This window comes from Podarcis cretensis (assembly GCF_951804945.1).
Source record: "Podarcis cretensis genome assembly, chromosome: 16".
NCBI classification, from domain to species: domain Eukaryota; kingdom Metazoa; phylum Chordata; class Lepidosauria; order Squamata; family Lacertidae; genus Podarcis; species Podarcis cretensis.
This window is the reverse complement of record NC_137186.1, coordinates 2,023,405-2,043,911: the sequence shown is the minus strand read 5'-3', so window position 1 is coordinate 2,043,911 and position 20,507 is coordinate 2,023,405. Positions and strand designations below refer to the sequence as shown.

Here is a 20,507-nt window from a genome sequence, read left to right as displayed (position 1 = left end):
ACATTCTCCGACGGGAAGAGCCTCCCCGTTGCAGCTGTTGCTCTTGTTTTGGCAAGTCCTGCGATGGAAGCGGGGACTCAGTGCTTGTGGGGGACAGAAACTCCTCTCGCAATTTAATTTCTCAACATTATTCATTCATGAGCATAAGACATTTCTTAATAGCCAGTCTTTGCAAAGAGACCGATTCTGCTCCTCCCCCACATTCCACACCCAGCGTTACACTTCCGCAGAGAAGCAAACATGACTTTTTATTGCAGATGGTTCCTCTTCAGAATGTTGCCACAAAGCACTTGCAACGATACGCTTCCATAGAGAAGCAAACATGAGCTTTGTGTACAGTCGTTTCCTGTTCAGAATGTTGCTGCACTTTGCTCTGGGCAAGTCGCGCACTGCTTTGTCCTGAAGAGCAATAAGACCTGTGCCAGCAGCTGGTTTCTTCAGGAGGCTGGGGAAGAGACTGAGCATTGTTGTCCTCCCTGACATTTGCCTCCTGCAGCTGCCGGACTCCTCTGGGGAAGGATTTGGGAGCCAGCTGTATGCCATCTTCCCCTCCCCTCTGAACTGTATTTAAGCCAGGCTGCCTGGAGTGTAGCAAGACCCGTGCCAGAAATTTCATTCTCCGTTAATTCTTGTGTTGCTTTGTATCCATGTACTAAAGCCTCTGGGGTGTTTTTTTTTTTTTGGGGGGGGGGGATAATATTAAATTTATTCTTTTTTGGCCAAATTGTTTATTTCTGTCATTTTTTAAATTTACCGTCATATTTTGTATTTTGTACATTTTTATTTCCAGTGCTCTTTATTTTGTGGTTTTCAACGTTTGCTGTGAGCCACTTTGAAGCTGTCCTTCTCAGGGTGGTGAAACAGATGCCACAATGACCACAGGCAGGACCTGAGCTCAACAGCAGCAAGTCTCCCCATTGGTGAGTCCCAGAAACAGCCAGTCTGGTGCATGACTGCTGCTCATGTCTCCCTGCACTTCTGGAGAGATACGATGGCGGATTTTTCTCGCAGAAGGCCTCTTCTTCGGACTATTGCTGTACTCTTCCATGGGTAAGGACTTCTCTGCTTTCTCCCTCAAAAAACAAAACAAAAACCCCCACCTAAATGCATGGAGGGGGCGCTCTGAGTTTCATTTGTAATGAAGAGGGAAATTATTGGCAATATTGGTTGCTAGCACTCAGGGTCTCCTCTCCCCAGCTGGAACCCTCCAAGAACACCCTTGTTGGCTTCAAAGGAATCTCCAACAGAAGGCTTTTGAAAGTTTAATTCTCTGTGTGATATTTGTTACTGAGCTGAACTTGGGGGGACAGTTTGTGTGTATGATGAAGGTGATCATCTCCCCTGAAGGTGTGGAGTGAAATGGGATAAAAACACTCGATATGGTGACTGCAAGTCAACCTCGTCACTAGGGCAGAAATGTTTTCCTGCAGGATTTTTTCCTGTGATATGCCATTCATTAACCAATACAAAATAAATGTCAGATAAGAGCAAGGGTAGGCAACCTAAGGCCCTTGGGCCAGATGCAGCCCAATCACCACCTCAGTCCGGCCCACAGACAGTCCGGGAATCAGCGTGTTTTTACATGAGTAGAATGTGTCCTTTTATTTTAAATGCATCTCTGGGTTATTTGTGGGACATAGGAATTCTTTCATATATTTTTTCCAAAATATAGTCCGGCCCACCACGGTGGACTGTCCCAAGGCTAAAAAGGTTAGCTGACCCCTGGTTAAGAGCAAACAGTGAATTAGAGGAGCCAACCAATGAGCAGGAAAAGGCGACTGGGGATTTTGGTGGAACAGAATCAGTTTCTTCTCTGAACTCTGTATTAACTTAACTCGGTTTCACAAAAAAATGTGCATATTTTTTCCTGAAACACACATGCAGTTGGTTTTTAGATTGCTGCTTAGACTAATTTTTCAGTGGGTTAGAACTTTCAATGCTGAGTTTTCAGCAGACATTTTGTAAACTGCTTTGAGACTTTCTTACCATAAAGCAGTATGTAAATCCTATGAACTGAGATAAATGAACTTTTGTTCCTTGTTTGGGGAAATTCTACTACTTTTTCAGAATTTTTCCTTGTGACAATTACACAGAGCCAGATGTCCCCCAAAATATGACCAATCGGCAGCTTTGAAAAGACTTAAGCGTTTAATCAATTGTTGTTGTTTTTTTTACAGATGAAGTTCAGACATTACTGAACAACAATGATACTAATTTCCACCTTTCTTTGTATCTCCTTCCCCACCACCTGCCCATCAATAGAAGCTTTAAGGCATCCAGTGGGGAATCCAGCCCATCAGGTGAATGGGATCCTGGGAGGATCTGTCTCATTTTCTGTCAATGTATCTCAAAGAATAACAATTGAGAAAAGTGAATGGGACTTCCGCCCGAAAACTGGTGGTCTGGGCCTTTGGCTTAGTGAAGACAGACATGGGAAACTAGATCACCCAAATCCCACTGAGCGGTTTGGAGAACGGCTAGACATGGCAAACCAGAAAATGCTGAGTATTAAAGACCTGGAGTTGAATGACAGTGGGATATACACAGCTCGTGTTTGGTTTACAAAAGTGCAGTTTCAGGAACAGAGTTTCAGCCTCACTGTTTATGGTAAGCTGGTATTTTCACTGTCTTGATAAAGGAATAGGATCAACAGCATTTTCCTACATAGGTACTGGGTACTGGGAGGGGTGGGACACAAAAATTCTGTTGCTTTCATTTGTGTTGCACAGAGCCAGTGCTGACACCACAGATAGACCACCAAGTGGAATCCAAGACTCCAGGTGGATGTAATGTGACCTTGCGATGCCACACACCTGGAAGGGAAGATCTCAGTATCTCCTGGGAAACAGGAAATCCGCACAGGGCCTTAGGAAAGAGTGTGAATCAGTACCAGGTTTCTGACAATGGCCGGGAGCTCCGTGTCTCCTTCTGGAACAGTTCTTTCAACTCCAAATTCACCTGCCTTGTCAGCAATCCTGTTGGTCAAAAGGGAGCCTCATTTGACCTGCTCAACATCTGCCAGAGTGATGGAGGTGAGCAATATATGCTTTCCTTCATTATCCAGAGGAGGTGCTTGTGGTGGCAAAAAGGCAGGCTGGCCCTTAACATGAGGGATTTGAGGAGATGTGTTTGTATTAATAAATGGCCCTCTTCATATGCTTGTGAGCAGGATCGGAGCATACAGAGAGCTCATTGCAGACTAATCTGATCCTGTGAATTGCTGCTGCTACCCCATCTCCTCCTATTCCTAGTTTAAGAAATTGATTCAAGGCAGTCAAGTGTGTCTGACAGGGCATTCATGACAGCCCAAATCATTGCAATATGAACGGGACAGATCAGCAACACTTGCTTATCTCTTGTTATTTATTCTACTGCTCTTGGCCAGGTGTGAGCATGAGGCTCTGAATCTCGGGGTCATGGGTTCAAGCCACTCCTTGGGCCAAAGATTCATGCAAAGTAGGGGGTTGGACTAGATGACTCTACTCGTCCCTTCCAACTCTACAGTTCTATGATTCTATGAGAGCCAGTCATTCTGTCGGTTGTTATTAGAGTATGTTTTGAGAAACTCTTATTGTTCATTGCAGGTGGAGAGCTTGGACGTTCGAGTTGGATTCTATGGCTTTTCTCTTCTCTCATAGTTCTGGTGATAATGGGGATGGGGATGGGATGTGCTGGAAGATCAGATTAGAAAGGAATAGAAGAGGTAGGACCATCTCTGTTGATCTTCCCATCTCTCCTGAGATGGGGGCTTCCTGCCAAATATACTGTGAGGGGAATCAGAGCTTACAGGGTTAAACAGCTCAGAGTCCAGCATCCTGCCTACTGAGGTGCGGACCATGAAGGGAGACAATTTGTTGATTTATTACTGCTGTAAAAACACTTCTAGATAAGAAAGAAGATGAGTACAGACTCTGTTTTCTGCATTCTTGCACACACACAGCATCTGCTGTGTTTACTCTGCTATGGTCCAGAGAAGCAGTGACGCAAAGGAAGCCTACTGGACCCTAATCACACCACATAAACCTCTACCTTTCTTTTGTTTATCCTGTGAGTCAGTGCCATGGACTTAGTAATGTGTTTCATTTTGCACTCCACAGGTGTTCTCTCTGTGAACTCAGAGAGGAGAGACACAGAAGATGGGATGATGAGGTGAGATGATCAGTGCGCAAAGGAATGAAGGGGTGATTGGTAGATAATAACAATGAAAGCATCTGATACATTTGGGAAGCATTTATGACATTATTATTAAAGTTGCAATCTGTTATTTTTGAAGAAACAACAGCAACAGCAAGAAAAAGTGGATTTCAAACAGGCCAGTGACCTGATAATGAATGGCAATCAATTTGGCACAACCCATCCCTACGAACCATCTCTGCTCGCCTGCAGGAAGCTTCTCTTAAAATGATCTTTTGCTGGCTCTGGACTCCATCACTTACAACCAAGATAAACTCTAGCATCTCTCCCTTATGCTGGAAAGGCTCATATTTCCATGTATGGTGGAGCTCCATGTTGTAATACTCCTACTGGGAAAAGGTGTTTCACGCTATTTCCAAAATTACGCACCCACCCCTTCCACCCACATCAGCTCTTGCCTTGTTAACATTAGACTCAAATTTAAACAATAACCTTAAATGCAGAGACTTTGTATTTTTACAATTATCAGCAGCACAATTTGCAATAGGTCAATACTGGAAACAACCAATAGAAATCCCCTTTGAAATCTGGGTAAATAATATTTGGAATGTGGCTCTATCTGAACACCTTACTCAACATAGGAAGGTAATTAAAGGCACTTCAAAATAGACACTTTTGGTGAGACCTGGCTTCCATTCTTTTCCTTTATAAAATGAGACAGAGTATACTTTTATTCCACGCACAGCATAAGAATCTCTGAGGAGAGGATACTTGAATTGACAATGCATAAATAAATGTATTGCTTGTGTACTGTGCGCTGCACATGAAACTTAATAAGAATGTACCACTGGACAAGTTACTGTATTTGTATGTTGCTCTTGTATTTATATTAAAACAATAAAAAATATTTGGATTAAAAACAACAACAGGCCAGTGACCCAAACCTCCTGATCAAAAGACCTAACAAATGGATTATGGCACAAGGGGAGGCAGGCAGCTTGTGCAAAGATCCTGTTCCCATCAGGGGAACATGCCTGCCCTTGAGCATGAATAAAGTGAGCAGAACTGAACCCTCCCCTCTCCAGCTAGTGAATGGAGATTTCAGCCCTCTGGCTGCAGTGTTCTGCTTTCCACATCCTTCCCCCAGTGAACCCAACAGGATTGCACTCTCCCCAGCACAGGTGAGGATCCAGCACAGGTGAGGACCCTTCAGGCTCAAGCCCCAGCTCAGCTGGTTCTGGAGGCGGGGAATCCTGTGCAGGCTGGGATTCCTCAGGTTCAGCCTCCAAGTCCGAATCTCAGGCCATCACACCCTGAAGTGTGTGACGCTTTTTTTGGATTACAACCCATTTTTGGGGGGAGGCCCCATTGGTAAAACAGCCCCTTGAGTTACAACCTGTTTTGCTTTACAACCGGACCTCCGGAACAGATTATGGTTGTAAACCAAGGTATCACTGTATATTCCTGGCCAGAAATATTCATGAATTTTGTGAGGAGGAGCCACGTGGTCCTTCTCTCCTTTGGTCCATAGATCTTCTCTTCCCTGGGTAAGAAAAACAGAATGCATAGGGTGAAAAGCTATAGGTTTGCTTGTCATGAAGCGAAAAGTAATGGACAATGATGAGGTCAACTGGAGAATAGGCTCCCTCCTTGAAGGCTCCCCACCACCACCGGAGTCTCAAGGTCAATGTGGTTTGGCACCTGCTGGGGGCTCAAATTCCACTGACAAGAGCCCTCACCCCACCAGACTTTCTCCTTTCCTTTTTTTTTTTTAAAAAAAATAATATTTATTACTTTTAGACCTTATGGAAAAGAAGAAGAAAGAAAAAAAGGAAAAGAAAAAGAAAAAACAAAAGAAAGAAAATACAATACAATACAATAAACAATACACAACACAACATTAACACATTAAACTAAACCTAAGAAAACAAAAACAATTTAAAAACATACATCATACCGTTTCAATACCTTATCTTTCATTCCCTCTTTTCATCGACCTCCTCTCACCTCCCTTTTTGTATTCCGCTTCTATTAATTGTTTCAGCAATTCCTTTCCATCTTTCTCTATTTTCTGTCATATAATTATCTTAACTTATTTTAACCATAATACTTACTTGTACTTAACCATAATACTTATTTGTACTTAACTCCTTATAACATTTCTACTAAAGCCATGTAATTTCATTCCAACATTTTTCTAGCACTCATTAATTTTACAATATTTCTATAGATAAACTTTAGTCATTTTCCAATCTTCTTCCACTGTCTCTTCTCCCTGGTCCTGGATTCTGCCAGTCCTTTCCATCAAATCCATATGGTCCATCAACCTGGTGATCTTCTGTCCGAGGCTCTTAATTCTCTTCCAAGTCCCTCTGCAGATCTTCTTTGTATTTATACCTGCACTTTACTTTGTCTTCTGCTGATCTTGTTCTTAATTTCCTTCCTTTGATGCTGAGGAATAGATCCCGGGGAAGCTCCAACCTAGCAATATTTTTGCTCCTTCTCGACAGGTCAGCCAAATCTCCATAATTAAAACTAAAGTCCAGAAGATATTTTAGGACGTGTTTCAAAGTCCCTCCAGAACTGAAGGTCCCCACAACTCCAATCTCCTCCTGACCCAAGTCCAGGTCCCAAAAGTCAGTACATCCCTGCATGAGGGAATCTATCCAACTTTCCTTCTCCAGTCCAAGCATGGCTCCAATCCTCAGAATCTGACTTTCTCTAAATTCAGTCATAGAGGGCAACACCATATTCATCAAATTGCCTCTGTAAGGCTGGGGCTCTATCCACTTGTATTACTTGAGGTTCAACAACAACTTTCTCCCTCGCCTTCTCCACCTGAATAGTTTCTGTATAGATGTTCACTTTTTGTCCCAAATCAGTCACTTTTTGACCCAGATTATCAATTTTGATAGTCATCACATCCGTCTTCTGATGAAGCTGTTCCAATGAAGCACTTATCTTGCATAGTGCAATCACTATGGCTTCTTCTGTCGACATTCTTGCCAGTCCAAGGTCAATCCCTGGTTCTCACTGTTTTTTATCTCTGCAGCTGGAAATTCCCCCAGCTCCACTCCTGTAACAGTCTCAAAGGCTCCCTCTAGAGGGAAACAATTTCTATTTGTATCAATCCTTTTAAACACCGATCAAGCAACAAATTTAGTTTCAATTTTCAGTTACTTTTACTCCTTTTTAAGTGCAGAAGGAAACAATGGAAACAATATATTTCTCTTCTTTAACTATCTGTCAACATACGTTTTATTCACAGTCAATGAACTTTCCCAAAATGTCCGTCTTACTAGCAGCCCGTTTCCAGGTTCAAAGCGGTGGTGATTTATCTTCCTTCACTCTCTCTCCTGCAGCCTTACGCGATCCAGAATTTTCCCCCTCTTCTCCTGCTTCCAAGGGGGGTTTAATGATTTTAGCCGATAGAGATTTAATCCTTTGCAAAAGACTTTGCTTGCAACCTCTTTGCTTCAGTCTATTTACAAAAGGGGAAGGCGGACTTCCTGTTTTAAACCTCCCCGTTTCGGTGCCAAATTAAGACGTTTAAAAATCCATTTTTCCATTCTACTCACGGGTAGTTGTTTTAAGATCAAATTGTCCACAGGAAAAAGTCAGCGCTCTCTGGCAACAGCAATGCGGCTTCACTCCGTGAAAAAAGCAGTCGATTCAAAGCACCGCGCCACTCACCCCACGTCGCTCCGGATCCCCGAAACCGGGTTTCCCCACGAGTAGGGGAGGCGCAAAAGGTGCCAGCCGAATCCCACGTTCACAGGCTTCTCCCGCCTGTGATTTTTATGGGTCCCCGCCTTCGCTGTGGCGGCCAGACCCTGATTTCCACGGAGCAAATTCCTCCCGATCAGAGGAATTCCGCCATTGTCCGAAGGCGCTAACCCGGAAGTCCAGACTTTCTCCTTTCCACCACTACTTTCACATTCTGGCCAGAGGAGGCCGGGGACAGGGAGGAGTTGCCCGTTCAGGATCCCCCAGAGGGACCGGCTAGACTGGGACAGACCCTGGGGAGCTCAGTGACCCATCCACGGGGAGGATCCTAGAAATTTCTTAGTGGGGAGGGTTCATTTTGTCCTGTCCAGGCTCCCCATCAGTCACCCTAGTGTGCAGAACTGGCCTTGTTTTCAGAGCTGCCAGAGTCAGGCTCTGGCTCAAGCACTCTGCCTATTGCCCCACTGGCTCCACCTCGGGAGATGACAGCGGCTCCCCCAGCCCCAGCCTGAGGTCAAGTACAGTGTTGTACCCAACTTACTCAGCTGTTCTTCATAAAGCTTGATTTCCAGACCCTTGATCATCTTAGTTGCCCTCCACTGCACACGTTCCAGCTTGTCAATGTCCTTCTTAAATTGTGGTGCCCAGAACTGGACAAAGGACTCCTGGAGTGGTCTGACCAAGGCAAAATAAAATGTGACTATTACTTCCCTTGATTTGGACACTAGACTTCTGTTGATGCAGCCTAGAATAGCATTAGCTTTTGCTTTAGCTTTTGCTTTTGCTGCAGCATCACACTGTTGACTCCTGTTAAGCTTGTGATCTACTAAGACCCCTAGATCTCTTTCACTTGTACTATTGATAAGTCAGGTGTCCCCCATCTTATATTTGTGCTGCTGGTTATTCCTCCTAAATTCTCTCTGAATTGCTATATGGTGCCCCTGCATTTACTCTGCCCCATTCTCAGCCACCCACCTTTAAATTTTCACAAAAAAAATTAAAAGCTGCTCTGCCACCTTTTTCTTTTAAAATAAAACAGTCCCGGTTCAAGTGGAGCCCCTCCCCTTTGTACAGGCCCAGGTTGCCCCAGAATGTCCCCCAGTGCAGAACAAACCCAAACTCCTCCTCTGAACGCTATCATGTCATCCACACACTGAGACCACACAGCTCTGCTAGTCCATCTGGCCCTGCATATGGAACTGGTAGTACTTCAGAGAAGGCTACCTTGAAGGTCATGCCTTTCAACATCCTTCCCAGCACCCTAAATTTGGCTTTCAGGTGCTCTACACTACATTTCCCCATGTCACTGGTGCCAACATGCACTGTGGCCACTGATTCCTCTCCAGCACTGTCTGCCAGGCTATCTAGGCAATGAGAAATATCCACAACCTTCATTCACCCCATGGTTCATCGGACACCCAACTATCTATATGCTGATCTATATTCTTAAGTACCACGATCCCACCACCCACAGGAGAGGCATCTTCCCACAAGAGGCAGTGAAGACCACCATCCTGGATGGCTTGAAAAGAGGATGAGATACATTTGTGGAGGAGAAGACTGTTGAGGGATACTAGGCAGGATGGCTCTCCTCTGCCTCCTCCATTGGAGGCAGCCATGCTTCTGAATACCAGTTGCTGGAAACCACAGAAGTGGTGCTCAGGTCATGCTTGCCAGTTTCCCACAGGCATCTGGCTGGCCATTGTGAGAAGAACAGGATGCCAGGCTAGATGAGCCACTGACAGGCTCTTCTTCTGTTCTGACATTCCTGATTTCCCCTGTGGAGTTGATTCCATACCTTTGGAGTTCAGGGGCATATGAACATTCCTTTGGGGTTTAGTTACATGTGAGTTTTGCTTCTTTGAACCTCTTTCAAACAAATAAAAATCTGGGCAATTAGAATGCTTTTTGTTGTTGTTAAATTTGTAACAGCCTCCTCAGTCTCCAAAGCTACTTGCATTTTTCATTGCTTTGGCTCTGCCCAGATCTGTCAGAATACTTTTCTTAATAGCCAATCTGTGCAAACAGCAATTCTGCTCCTCCCCCACATTCCACACACAGTGCTACACTTCCGAAGAGAAGCAAACATGACTTTTTCTTGCAGACGTTTCCTCTTCGGAATATTGTTGTACTTTCTTCTGGGTAAGTCCCACACCATTTGTCCTGAATAGCAGTAAGATCTGTGCCAGCAGCTGGTTTGTTCAGCAGGTTGGGGAAGAGACTGACTAACTTTGTCCTCCCTGACATTTGCCTCTTTCAGCTGCCACATTCCTCTCTCTGGAGAAACTTTACTGTGACAAAGCCTCAATGTGTTTCTTGTGGGAGGGTAATATTGAATTTATTCTGTGTTTGCCAAATTGTTTATTTCTGTCTTTTTTAAAAAAAATACTATCATATTCTGTATTTCTTACATTTGTATTTTCTTACATTTGTATTTTTCTTACATTTCTTACATTTGTATTTTCAATGCTCTGTATTTTGATGTTTTGAACGTTTGCTGTGAGGCATTTGCTGGTTTAAAGGGGAGGATCTCATCTGCTGGGAAGCGAGAGGACGTTCGGTCGGGCGGACATGACTGTTGTGTTCGCAAGTTCACGACTCTTGCGAATAAGACCCTGTACTCGGGCCACGCTTATAAGATGGATGAACAGGCTTATTTTAGAGCATCTATCTTGTGCAGAAGAATGAAGTTGTTCTCCTCACAGTAGTGAAACAGATGCCAGAAAGGGACCTGAGCGCAACATCAGCAAGTTTCCCATAGATGATTCCCAGAAACGGCCAGTTTGGGGCTTCACTGCCACTCATGGCTCTCTGCAATCCACAATCCATGACTGTGGATTTTTCTCACAGAAGGGGACACTCTAAGTTTGATCTGGCATGAAAAGGGAAATTATTGGCAATATTGTTTGCTAGCACTGAGGGCCTCCTTTCCCTAGCTTAAACTGACTGCTCAGAAACCCATTCCTTCAGAACACCCTTGGTGGCTTCAAAGGAATCTCCAAGAGAAGGCTTAATTCTTTTTGTCAAATTTGTTACTGAGCTGAAGGGGGAGCGGGGAGACACTGCATCTATGATGAAGGTGATCATCTCCCCTGAAGGTGTGGAGTGGAATGGAATCTCTAGGGCGGAAATGTTTTCCTGAAGGATTTTTTCCTGTCATGTGTCAGTCATTCACCAATACAAAAGAAATGTCAGTTAAGAGCAAGCAGTGAATTAGAGGAGCCAACCTGAAATATACTCAGAGTCGCAAAGTGATTTCATGCTCTTTATTCAGCTCATAGTGGTGAGGAGGAATGAATGTCCCCTCAAAGTATCTGCTTTATATACATTATTTACACAATGGGCTGCACATGATTGGCTAATTCCGGAATTCTACTGTAAGCCAATCAGGTTGTGGATTCACTTCAATCTGGAGCATGACTGGGTGGTTCCTGCCAACCAATCATACTGCTGCATTGTTCTAGGACCAATCAGACTGCTGCATTCTGAATCCTATTGTTCTAGGACCAATCAGACTGCTGCCTTTTGGATCCTATTGTTCTAGGACCAATCAGACTGCTGCAGTTTGGATCCTATTTGACTCAGTACATAACACCCCTCCCCTCTAAGTTCCAGTCCTGCCCGGGAGGTCGCATTCATAGTCCTCAAGGTACGCTGGCGGCCTACGTGTGCGTTGCGGCCTGGGGTGTTCCCTGGTCCGGGGTTCAGGTTCTGGCTCGTGTTCCAAGGATGCTGGCTGTGATGGGGCTGTTTGGTCTGGCGCAACCGGCTCGCTCAGTCGTGGTTCTGGTTCCGGTGTCCTTTCAGCCTCACGGGTCCTCTCTGTATTTACTGATTCTGCCTCTCCTGCTGGCCCCTGCTGCTCTATGGGCCTCACTGCCCCACTGTTCCCTTGGGACTCCTCTGACCTGTCCTCCTCCTCCTGGTTTTCTCCCGGGAATCGTCGGCGTATCTGGTCGCAGTGGCGGCGCCAGCATTGCCCCCCATCTGTTAGCACCTCGTACGACATGGGGCCAGTGACCCTGGTGACTGTGGCGGGTACCCATGCAGGGCCTGCCCCAAAATTCTTTGCGTACACTGGGTCCTGGGCCTCGAAGGTCCGGGGGTTCCTGCCTTCCCCCACCACTACCTCATCCTGAGCTCTATCGGGGTGAAGGCGGTCCAATCTGATTGCAAGGCGCCGACCCATTAGTAGTTCAGCGGGGCTCCTGCCAGTTGTTGAGCTGGGGGTGCTGTGCTGTGCTAGAAGGAATGTGGCAAGGCGGTACTCCCAATCCCCTTGCGTCATGCGGCGAAGGGTTTCCTTGGTGGTCCGCACCATGCGTTCTGCTTGGCCATTGGTGGCAGGGTGGAATGGCGCCGAACGGATGTGGCGGATGGCGTTCTGCGCTGTGAAGGTTTGGAATTCTCCTGACGTAAATGCAGTCCCGTTGTCTGAGACGAGAGTGTCAGGGAGCCCGTGGGTAGCAAACAGCCTGCGTAGTACCCGGATGGCTGCGGACGTAGAAGTGGACGGTACCAGTGCGACTTCCAGCCATTTGGTGTAGGAGTCCACCACTATGAAGAATGTTTTCCCCTGAAAGGGGCCAGCGAAGTCCACATGCAGTCGTGACCATGGTGCTCGGGCGGACTCCCAGGACTGGACTGGGGCCCTTGGGGGATCTGGGCGGGATTCTTGGCAGGCCTGGCAGTGTTTGACCCAGGCCTCTATCTCTCCGTCAATCCCCGGCCACCACACATAACTCCTGGCAAGGGCCTTCATTCTTACTACCCCAGGGTGTGTCTCGTGTAGGGCTGTGAGGACCCTTTTTCGGAGGGGCTGGGGAACAACGACCCTGCTTCCCCATAACAGGCACCCCTTGTGGGCCGACAGTTCATGTTTGCGGGTTGTGTAGCCGGCGAATTCTGGCCCGGGGCTGCTGCTGGGCCATCCCCTCCACACCCAGTCCAGGACCCGGGAGATGACCCTATCTTTCTTGGAATGGTGTGCAACTTCTTGTGCCTGAATGGGGCGGTCAGGAAGCAGCTCCAGGCTCATAACCTCTTGTGCAGGTGCTGGGTCAGGGCCTGTTTCCGGTAGTGGCAGCCTGCTGAGGGCGTCCGCATGGCCCATCGCCTTCCCAGGGCGGTGAATCAGTGCATACTGGTAGCTGGTAAGGAAAATTGACCACCTGAGGACGCGAGGAGACAGCACTTGGGGGGTCTGCTTTTCGGGGGCAAACAAGCCAAGCAACGGTTTGTGGTCAGTCACCACGGTGAAGGGCCGCCCGTACAAGAAATCATGGAATTTTTTAACTCCCTTCACGATTGCCAGACCCTCCTTGTCAATTTGTGAGTAGTTCCGCTCAGTTGCGTTGAGTGTCTGGGAAAAGTATGCCACCGGTACCTCTCTTCCATCTGGGAGTTGGTGTCCCAGGACAGCGCCAATGCCATAGGGTGAGGCGTCGCATGCTAGCACCACCGGCAGCCTCTCGTCGAAGTGTGCCAAGACCGAGTTTGAGACAAGCAAGTCCTTGACTGCCTGGAATGCGGCCTCCTGGCGCTGGCCCCACACCCAAGGGGCCCGCTTGTCCAGGAGTCTGTGTAGGGGCTCCGCTACCGCCGCCTTGTGGGGAAGGAAGGAATGGTAAAAGTTCAATAGTCCCAAGAAGGCCTGAAGTTCAGTCTTGTTCTTGGGCGCTGGGGCATCACAAATGGCCCGTACCTTGTCCCCAGTCGGGTGGACCCCTTCTGCGTCCACCATAAATCCCAGAAAGTCCACCTGGGGCACTCCTAGTAGACATTTTTCCCGCTTCACCTTGAGACCTGCTGTCTGGAAACGGTGCAGAACGGTGCGGAGGCGGTCCTCAAACTCCTCTGGTGTGGGCCCGGCAATCAACACATCATCGAAGAAGGGGGTGACGCCAGGAATCCCTTTAAGGAGAGAGTCCATTAGATTCTGGAATATGCCTGGTGCCACGCTGACACCGAATTGCAGCCGCTTTACCCTGAATGCTCCTCTGTGCGTCACAATCGTCTGTGCCTCTGCTGTGGCCTCATCTACTGGCAGCTGTTGATATGCTTGGGCCAAGTCCAGCTTGCCAAAAATTTTCGACCCAGCCAGGGTGGCAAGGACATGGCTGACCACTGGCACTGGGTATGCATGGGCCGTGAGGGCCTTGTTTATAGTACATTTGTAGTCTGCGCAGATGCGGACTGAACCATTAGGCTTGACAGGTGTGACGATTGGGGTTTCCCAGGGGGCATTAGGCACCGGTTCCAGCACTCCTTGCTCCATGAGCCGGTCCAATTCCTCATCTATACGGGGTTTCAGGGCGAACGGGACCCGGCGGGCCTTGAGCCTGACCGGTCGTACTGCGGGGTCAAGCTGTAGAGCAATGGGGGGGCCCGTATACTGTCCCAATTTCCCATCGAAAACCCCCGGAAATTCCTTGCATATGGCGTCCACGTCCACTTGTAAGCTAGTGTGGTTCACCCCAGTGACAGCTAGCCCCAGTGGTCCAAACCATGACAATCCCAGTAGGCTAATGTAGGGGCCCTTGACCACAAGTAAGTCCAGTTGCCGCGTCCGCCCTCGGTATTGCACCCTGAAGGTCCCCACCCCCATTGTGGGGACCTTACGTTTCTGGAAGTCCCGGAGGGTGAATGGGGCCGGCCTGAGTTTGGGACCCCCAGTAGGACACAGTTTCCTTAAGGTCCTTGCCGAGATTATGGATAGAGTTGAACCCGTGTCAAGCTCCATGCGGCATGGGGCCCCCTCTATCTGTACCTCTACATAAATTTTTTCTACGTTGGGGTGGGGCAACTGGTATACCTGGAAGTCCGTGAGCTCCGTCGAGTTGCCTTGGTGCGTTGGGCCCCGGGACCTGGGGTTCTTGGATTGGTCATCTGATGCCTGGCATCGGGTGGGCCGAGCCCGACACACCCGGGCGATGTGTCCCACTTTTCTGCACTGCCTGCACTCTGCGTTGCGGAAACGGCAGGTCCTCCTCTCGTGACTTTCTCCACAGCTTGCGCAGTTCCCTCCTTCTCGTCGAGGCAGCTGTGGTATGTGGGCTGCTTGAGTGCGCTGCTGTACTCGGTGCACCTCCTCCCTGTCAGATCCTGAGTCGTCGGTGAGGTCTTCGTGGTGGACCCTCGGTTGGGATGGCTGGCTCGGCCGTGCCTCTTGCGTCGACCTCTCGGCAGCTTCCGTTGCCAGGGCCTCCTCCAGAGCGACCTGGAACGTTAGGTTCTTCTTAGCGTAGAGGCGTCGTTGCAGCTTCTCATCCCTCAGGCCACCGACGAGGCGGTCACGAAGCATGTTCTCCAGCTCTGAGAAGTTGCAGAACCGGGCGGCTTGGCGGAGAGAGGTCACAAACCCAGTTATGGTTTCCCCAGGGGCTTGCCGCTTTGCATAGAAGGCATTTCGACGAGCTACCACTGAGGGCTGTGGCGAAAAGTGCCCCTTCAGCTGTTCCATTATTGTTTTGTATGGAACAGTAGCAACGTCTTCAGGCGCAAGGAGAGCCCGGGCGATTTCAAATGTCTCCTCTCCGCAAACGCTGAAGAATATTGCCCTCTTCTTGGCGTCTTCTTCATCGGTGACCCCTTTGGCTTCTAGGAGGAAGGTGAAACGGGAGGCGTACGCTTCCCAGTCTCCGGATGCTGGGTTGAACGGCGAGAAGCTGCTGTCGGTTGCCATTCTGAGTTCCTTGTGTCCCGGAGCTGAAGCCTGGATACACGGTGCGAGGCAGCGGTGCGGCAGGTGGCGGTGCTGCGGTGCTGTGTGTGGCAGTCAGCTCAGCGGGATCCCACCTTCGTCGCCAGTGAAATATACTCAGAGTCGCAAAGTGATTTCATGCTCTTTATTCAGCTCATAGTGGTGAGGAGGAATGAATGTCCCCTCAAAGTATCTGCTTTATATACATTATTTACACAATGGGCTGCACATGATTGGCTAATTCCGGAATTCTACTGTAAGCCAATCAGGTTGTGGATTCACTTCAATCTGGAGCATGACTGGGTGGTTCCTGCCAACCAATCATACTGCTGCATTGTTCTAGGACCAATCAGACTGCTGCATTCTGAATCCTATTGTTCTAGGACCAATCAGACTGCTGCCTTTTGGATCCTATTGTTCTAGGACCAATCAGACTGCTGCAGTTTGGATCCTATTTGACTCAGTACATAACACAACCCATGAGTAGGAAATGGTGACTGCGGATCCTGGTGGAACAGAGTCAGTTTCTTCTCTGAACTCTGTAGTAACTTATCTCGGTTTCACAAAAAATAGTGCATAATCATTTTCTCCTGAAACACACATGCAGATTGTTTTTAGATTGCTGCTTAGCATGATTTTTCACTGGGTTAGAGCTTTCTGTGTTGAGTTTTCAAGAGACATTTTGCACAGCTCTGATTATGTAAAGTGCTTTGAGGCTTTATGACAACCAAAAAGCATAAATCTTGTGAACTGAAATACAGTAAATGAACTTTTGTTCCTTGTGAGGGGAAATTCTACTTATTTTTCATAATTTTTCCTTGGGACAATTACACAAAGCCAGATATTCCTAAAATGTCAGCTTTGAAAAGCTTTGAAAAGCTTTGTGTTTAATCAATTGCTTTTTCAGACTTCACTAAAAAAGGATAATGATACTAATTTTCACCTTTGTTTGTATCTCCTCCCCCCCCCCACCCGCCCCTCACAAGACACTTTTAGCCGTGCGGTGGAGAACCCAACCCATCAGGTGAAAGGAATCCTGGGAGGATCAGTCTTGTTTCCTGCCAACGTATCTCAAGGAATAACAGTGGAGAAAATGGAATGGGACTTTTACCCTGAAAGTGGTGGCCTGGGCTTTTGGCTGGGGGAATTCAGTCATGGGAAACTGGAGCACCCAAGTCCCACTGACCGGTTTGGGCAACGGCTAGACATGGTGGACGAGACAACACTGAGGATCAAAGACCTGGAGTTGGATGACAGTGGGATCTACAATGCTCGCATCTGGTTTATGAAATCACGGTTTCAAGAACAGAGTTTCAGCCTCACTGTTTATGGTAAGTTCTTGCTTTCACTGTTTGGCTCATGGAATAGGATCAGCACCATTTACAGCATAGGTCCTGGGTGGGACCCAAACTTTATGTTGCTTTCAACTGTCTTCAACAGAGCCAGTGCCAACACCACAGACAGACCACCAAGTGGAATCCAAGACTCCAGGTGGATGTAATGTGACCCTGCAATGTCAGACACCTGGAAGGGAAGAACTCAAGGTCTCCTGGGAAAGAGGGAATCCCCCCAGGGCCTTAGAAAGCAGCCTGGATGAGTTCCAGCTTTCTGATAGTGGGAGGCAGCTCAATGTCTCCTGGCAGACCACACCTTTTGACTCCACATTCACTTGCCTGGTCAGCAACACTGTCAGTGAAAAGAGAGCCTCATTCGACTTGCTCCACATCTGCTCAAGTATTGGAGGTGAGCAATGTATCTTTATCCAGAGTTGCTGTTTGGGGTCTTGGATAGCTTTCACCCTATGGGGATTCAAGGAGAGACATTCATATATGCAAGCACCCCTCCTCACATGCTTGTTGACCAGTGTTAGAGCAAATCCACTCCTGCTTGAAGATTGCCCTGACCCATCTGAATTGCTGCTTCTGCTGCTTCCTCCACCTCCTCCTACCCCAAGGTAAATAAATTACATTTGGAGAAGGCAAAGGTGAAGGCTGCAGCAACGTCTGACTGCATACAGGATTGTGCTGTAATTCTGGATCCAGCCCTATGGATACACCACCCAGTAGCCAGCGTGGTGACTTGGAGAGGCTGCCAGACTCTATCCAGCAGCATAATCACTGCTCATTGGGCCTACTGGCTGTAGCTGATGGAAACTGGAGTCCAGAAACATCTGGAGAGCAACACATTTCCTACCCCCCATTTCAACACCTCTTTTCATGTCTCCCCTTCATCTCACTGGCTTCTTGTATCCTAACGGAAGGTATTTTTGTTTTGGAAGTCTGACCTGGCATTTCATTCATTCTGCTTCTCTCATGTAGGATAATCACTTTGCTTGTTGCTATTGAAGCATTTTCAAGAGTCTCTTATTGCACATTGCAGGTGAACATATTGGAACCCAGAAGATCCTGTGGCTTATTTTTGGTCTCTCTGAAGTTTTATTTTTGTTGGGAATTGTGGTGGCAAAATGCCAGTGGAGAAAAATGCATCAAAGAGGTAGAACCATCTCTATTAATCTTCTTCCCATCTCATCTGGGATTGGGCTCCCTACCAATATGCCTCTACCTTTACTGTGTTTATCATGAGAAGCAGAATTAGGTCAGTGTCATGGAATAAATATTGCTTCTCACGTTACATTCCACAGAAATTGTCCGTAGGCTTCCAGAGAAGGGGCAAAATTTTATTGCACACCAGAACTCAGAAGAGAGGCTCTCACAACTTTTCAGGTAAAATGAGCATGCAAAGCAGGGATGATGCTAGATAATAACAATGGAAGCAACCAGTATGTTTGGGAAGCATTTATTATGCATAAACATATTTTGAAAGTTGTAATTTGTTTTTTTTAAAAAAACCAGTGAAACACAAAACAGAATTCAGCCAGCAGGACTCAGCCATAACTCCTCCTCCTCTTTACCAATCCCCTAATCGAGGGAGAGACAGCCAATCTCTGCAAAGAGCAGCCCAGGACTGGTTTCAAGAGTGCTTCCAAGCAGCCCCACATTGTTCTTAGGTTGTGTGTGCCTATTCCCATCAGGGAAACATCCACACTCAGCCAAACTGAGCAGGGCTGAACCCTGGTTCAATCGTCCTGGCTATGAGGGCCTGGTTTCCCACAGGGAAAGGGCTTGTGAAACAGCACTGAACAGGATTGCACCCTTCACTCACCAGCTATCCTGGATTCTTACTAAAATACTAATTTTATCATTAATACAAACTGGACTCATATAATAACGGAGACACAGACTTTACCTTTAAAAATGTCACTCCTGGAGTAAGGAAACAGACCACTTTTGTCTGTTAAAAATGGGCATCTTCAGCTATGGGGAATGATCCAGAAACCTGTACAACCAAACACTAACCCTAAATACTGGAGTGGAGAGATAGGGAAGAGCCCTGTGACCTTTCTTGGGGCACTGCTGGGCCTGGCCAGGGCTCAGTTCATGCCCAGGGTTTTGGTGGGGTCAAATGCTCAGAAACCCTTTTAGGAGTTGCACCTGAGTGTCTCCTGTCATGTTCTGTAGCTGGTTATATTTTTCTCTGCCCCTGCAGATTTCCTGCATAAGTGAGGAATGTCACATGAGTTCCATACCGCTTTGGAAATCCTGTCTTCCTATCTATTTTTACCCAGGAGCAGACACATATAGCTCAGAAGATGAACAGACCAAGGGTTTGGAGGAGCAGGCATGTCTCTTGGAACCAGTGCAAGTGATTGCTTTGAGGCAACGTTGACAGTTCACCCGGCACAATGGCTTCCCAGTCAGGAGCAGGGGCACCCCCCTCCTCAAGAGATGGAGTGCCCCTCCATCATCAGCCAGAGCACCCCCTTGTCCTCAGCCGGAGATTTCCCTGTTTGCAGCTGCAGTATCCTCTCCCCAACACCTTGAGTGCCCCCTTGTCAACTGCCAGGTGTCATGGACAGGATGTTTTGGAGGAGGCACCAGCTGAGGAACCCCCAAGGGAAGAAGGCTCAGAGCCAGAGGATTTTGGGAGGGATGACAATGAGTGGTTAGAGGGAGAAGAGGGAGCAAACTGGGAGGAGGTGTCAGAAGCTGAAGAGGATGAAGCGGTGGCAAAGAGAAGTCTAGAATCAGAGGCAGAGGCAGAGGCTGGAGAGGAGGCGGGCCATGAGGTAGAGATGAAGCAGGCTGCTGAAGAAGGCAGGGAGTCTCCCTCTCCTGCTGTGACCAGCTCCCCTCTCCCAAGAACATGAAGGGGAATGAAGATGGTAGAGCAAAGAGAACCAGAGCACACACACAACCCTCAGCAGCACCCAAGAACACAGGCGCCTAAGTTCTTTTTGAAAATGTACTTTTATTCAAGATTCTCTTGGTTTATAAAAGTACATACCTTGTCTCATTTTTCAGGTTGTACAATCTCATTTTTGTAAGGTTTTTATTAGAGATTTCAACATAACATTTTATCAAAAGACATATCATCCTTACCCCCCCCCCCCAAATTCCCTCAGCTCCTCTCTCTGGTTTTTCAATACATGTAATTCTCTGCATATTATAAAATTGTAAAGAACCTTAATTTATCTATTCATATGTTCTTAATAATAAATTTGTGAGTGTTTATTCAAAACCTGCCAAGGAGTCCAGTTCATTTTGTTGTTTCTTTAAGTACTTTGTAAAAGGTTCCCATTCTTCTTTAAAGTCACAGTTGTCCTTGTCACACAGTTTATGTGTCAGTTTTGCCAATTCCGCATAGTCTATCAGTTTCTCTTGCCACAGTTCTTTAGTAGGGACTTCTTCATTCTTCCATCCTTGTGCTATCTTCCATCTTTCCATTCTTGTGCTATCTTGCTGCCGCTGTCGCATACATGAAAATGTTCTTGAATTCCCTTGGCAGGTCTTTTCCTACAATCCCTAACAGAAATGCTTCAGGTTTTTTTAACAAATGTTAATTGGAACATTTTCTTCAACTCATTATATATCATTTCCCAAAATTT

General features: G+C 47.2%; 1 protein-coding gene across 6 annotated transcripts; it reads left to right on the top strand.

Annotated features, from left to right (window-relative positions):
- Positions 1–306: 306 nt before the first annotated feature.
- On the top strand, positions 307–20,143 carry LOC307205652 (T-lymphocyte surface antigen Ly-9-like). Of its 6 annotated transcripts, none has more exons than XM_079958321.1 (6): positions 307–1,050; positions 16,549–16,893; positions 17,003–17,305; positions 17,942–18,055; positions 18,204–18,285; positions 19,109–20,143. In XM_079958321.1, exons 1-6 carry the CDS (start codon positions 963–965, stop codon positions 19,119–19,121), a joined length of 945 nt encoding a protein of 314 aa, XP_079814447.1. In that variant the 5' UTR covers positions 307–962; the 3' UTR covers positions 19,122–20,143. The 6 variants fall into 6 exon arrangements, with proteins under 6 accessions (XP_079814447.1, XP_079814449.1, XP_079814448.1 ...); XM_079958323.1 differs by lacking the exons at positions 16,549–16,893; positions 17,003–17,305; positions 17,942–18,055; positions 18,204–18,285; positions 19,109–20,143 and adding exons at positions 2,263–2,607; positions 2,730–3,032; positions 3,585–3,643; positions 4,098–4,149; positions 4,274–5,060; XM_079958324.1 differs by lacking the exon at positions 307–1,050 and adding an exon at positions 5,197–5,681.
- The last annotated feature ends 364 nt before the right edge of the window (positions 20,144–20,507 follow it).

Bases quoted from the DNA above. Each gene is read 5' to 3' on its own strand.
- LOC307205652 (XM_079958319.1), top strand. From the start codon at position 9,762: ATGCTTTTTGTTGTTGTTAAATTTGTAACAGCCTCCTCAGTCTCCAAA. The intron at 10,003-16,548 runs GTAAGTCCCACA...GCCCCTCACAAG, and splicing joins ATTGTTGTACTTTCTTCTGG to ACACTTTTAGCCGTGCGGTG. The intron at 18,056-18,203 runs GTAGAACCATCT...TACATTCCACAG, and splicing joins GAGAAAAATGCATCAAAGAG to AAATTGTCCGTAGGCTTCCA.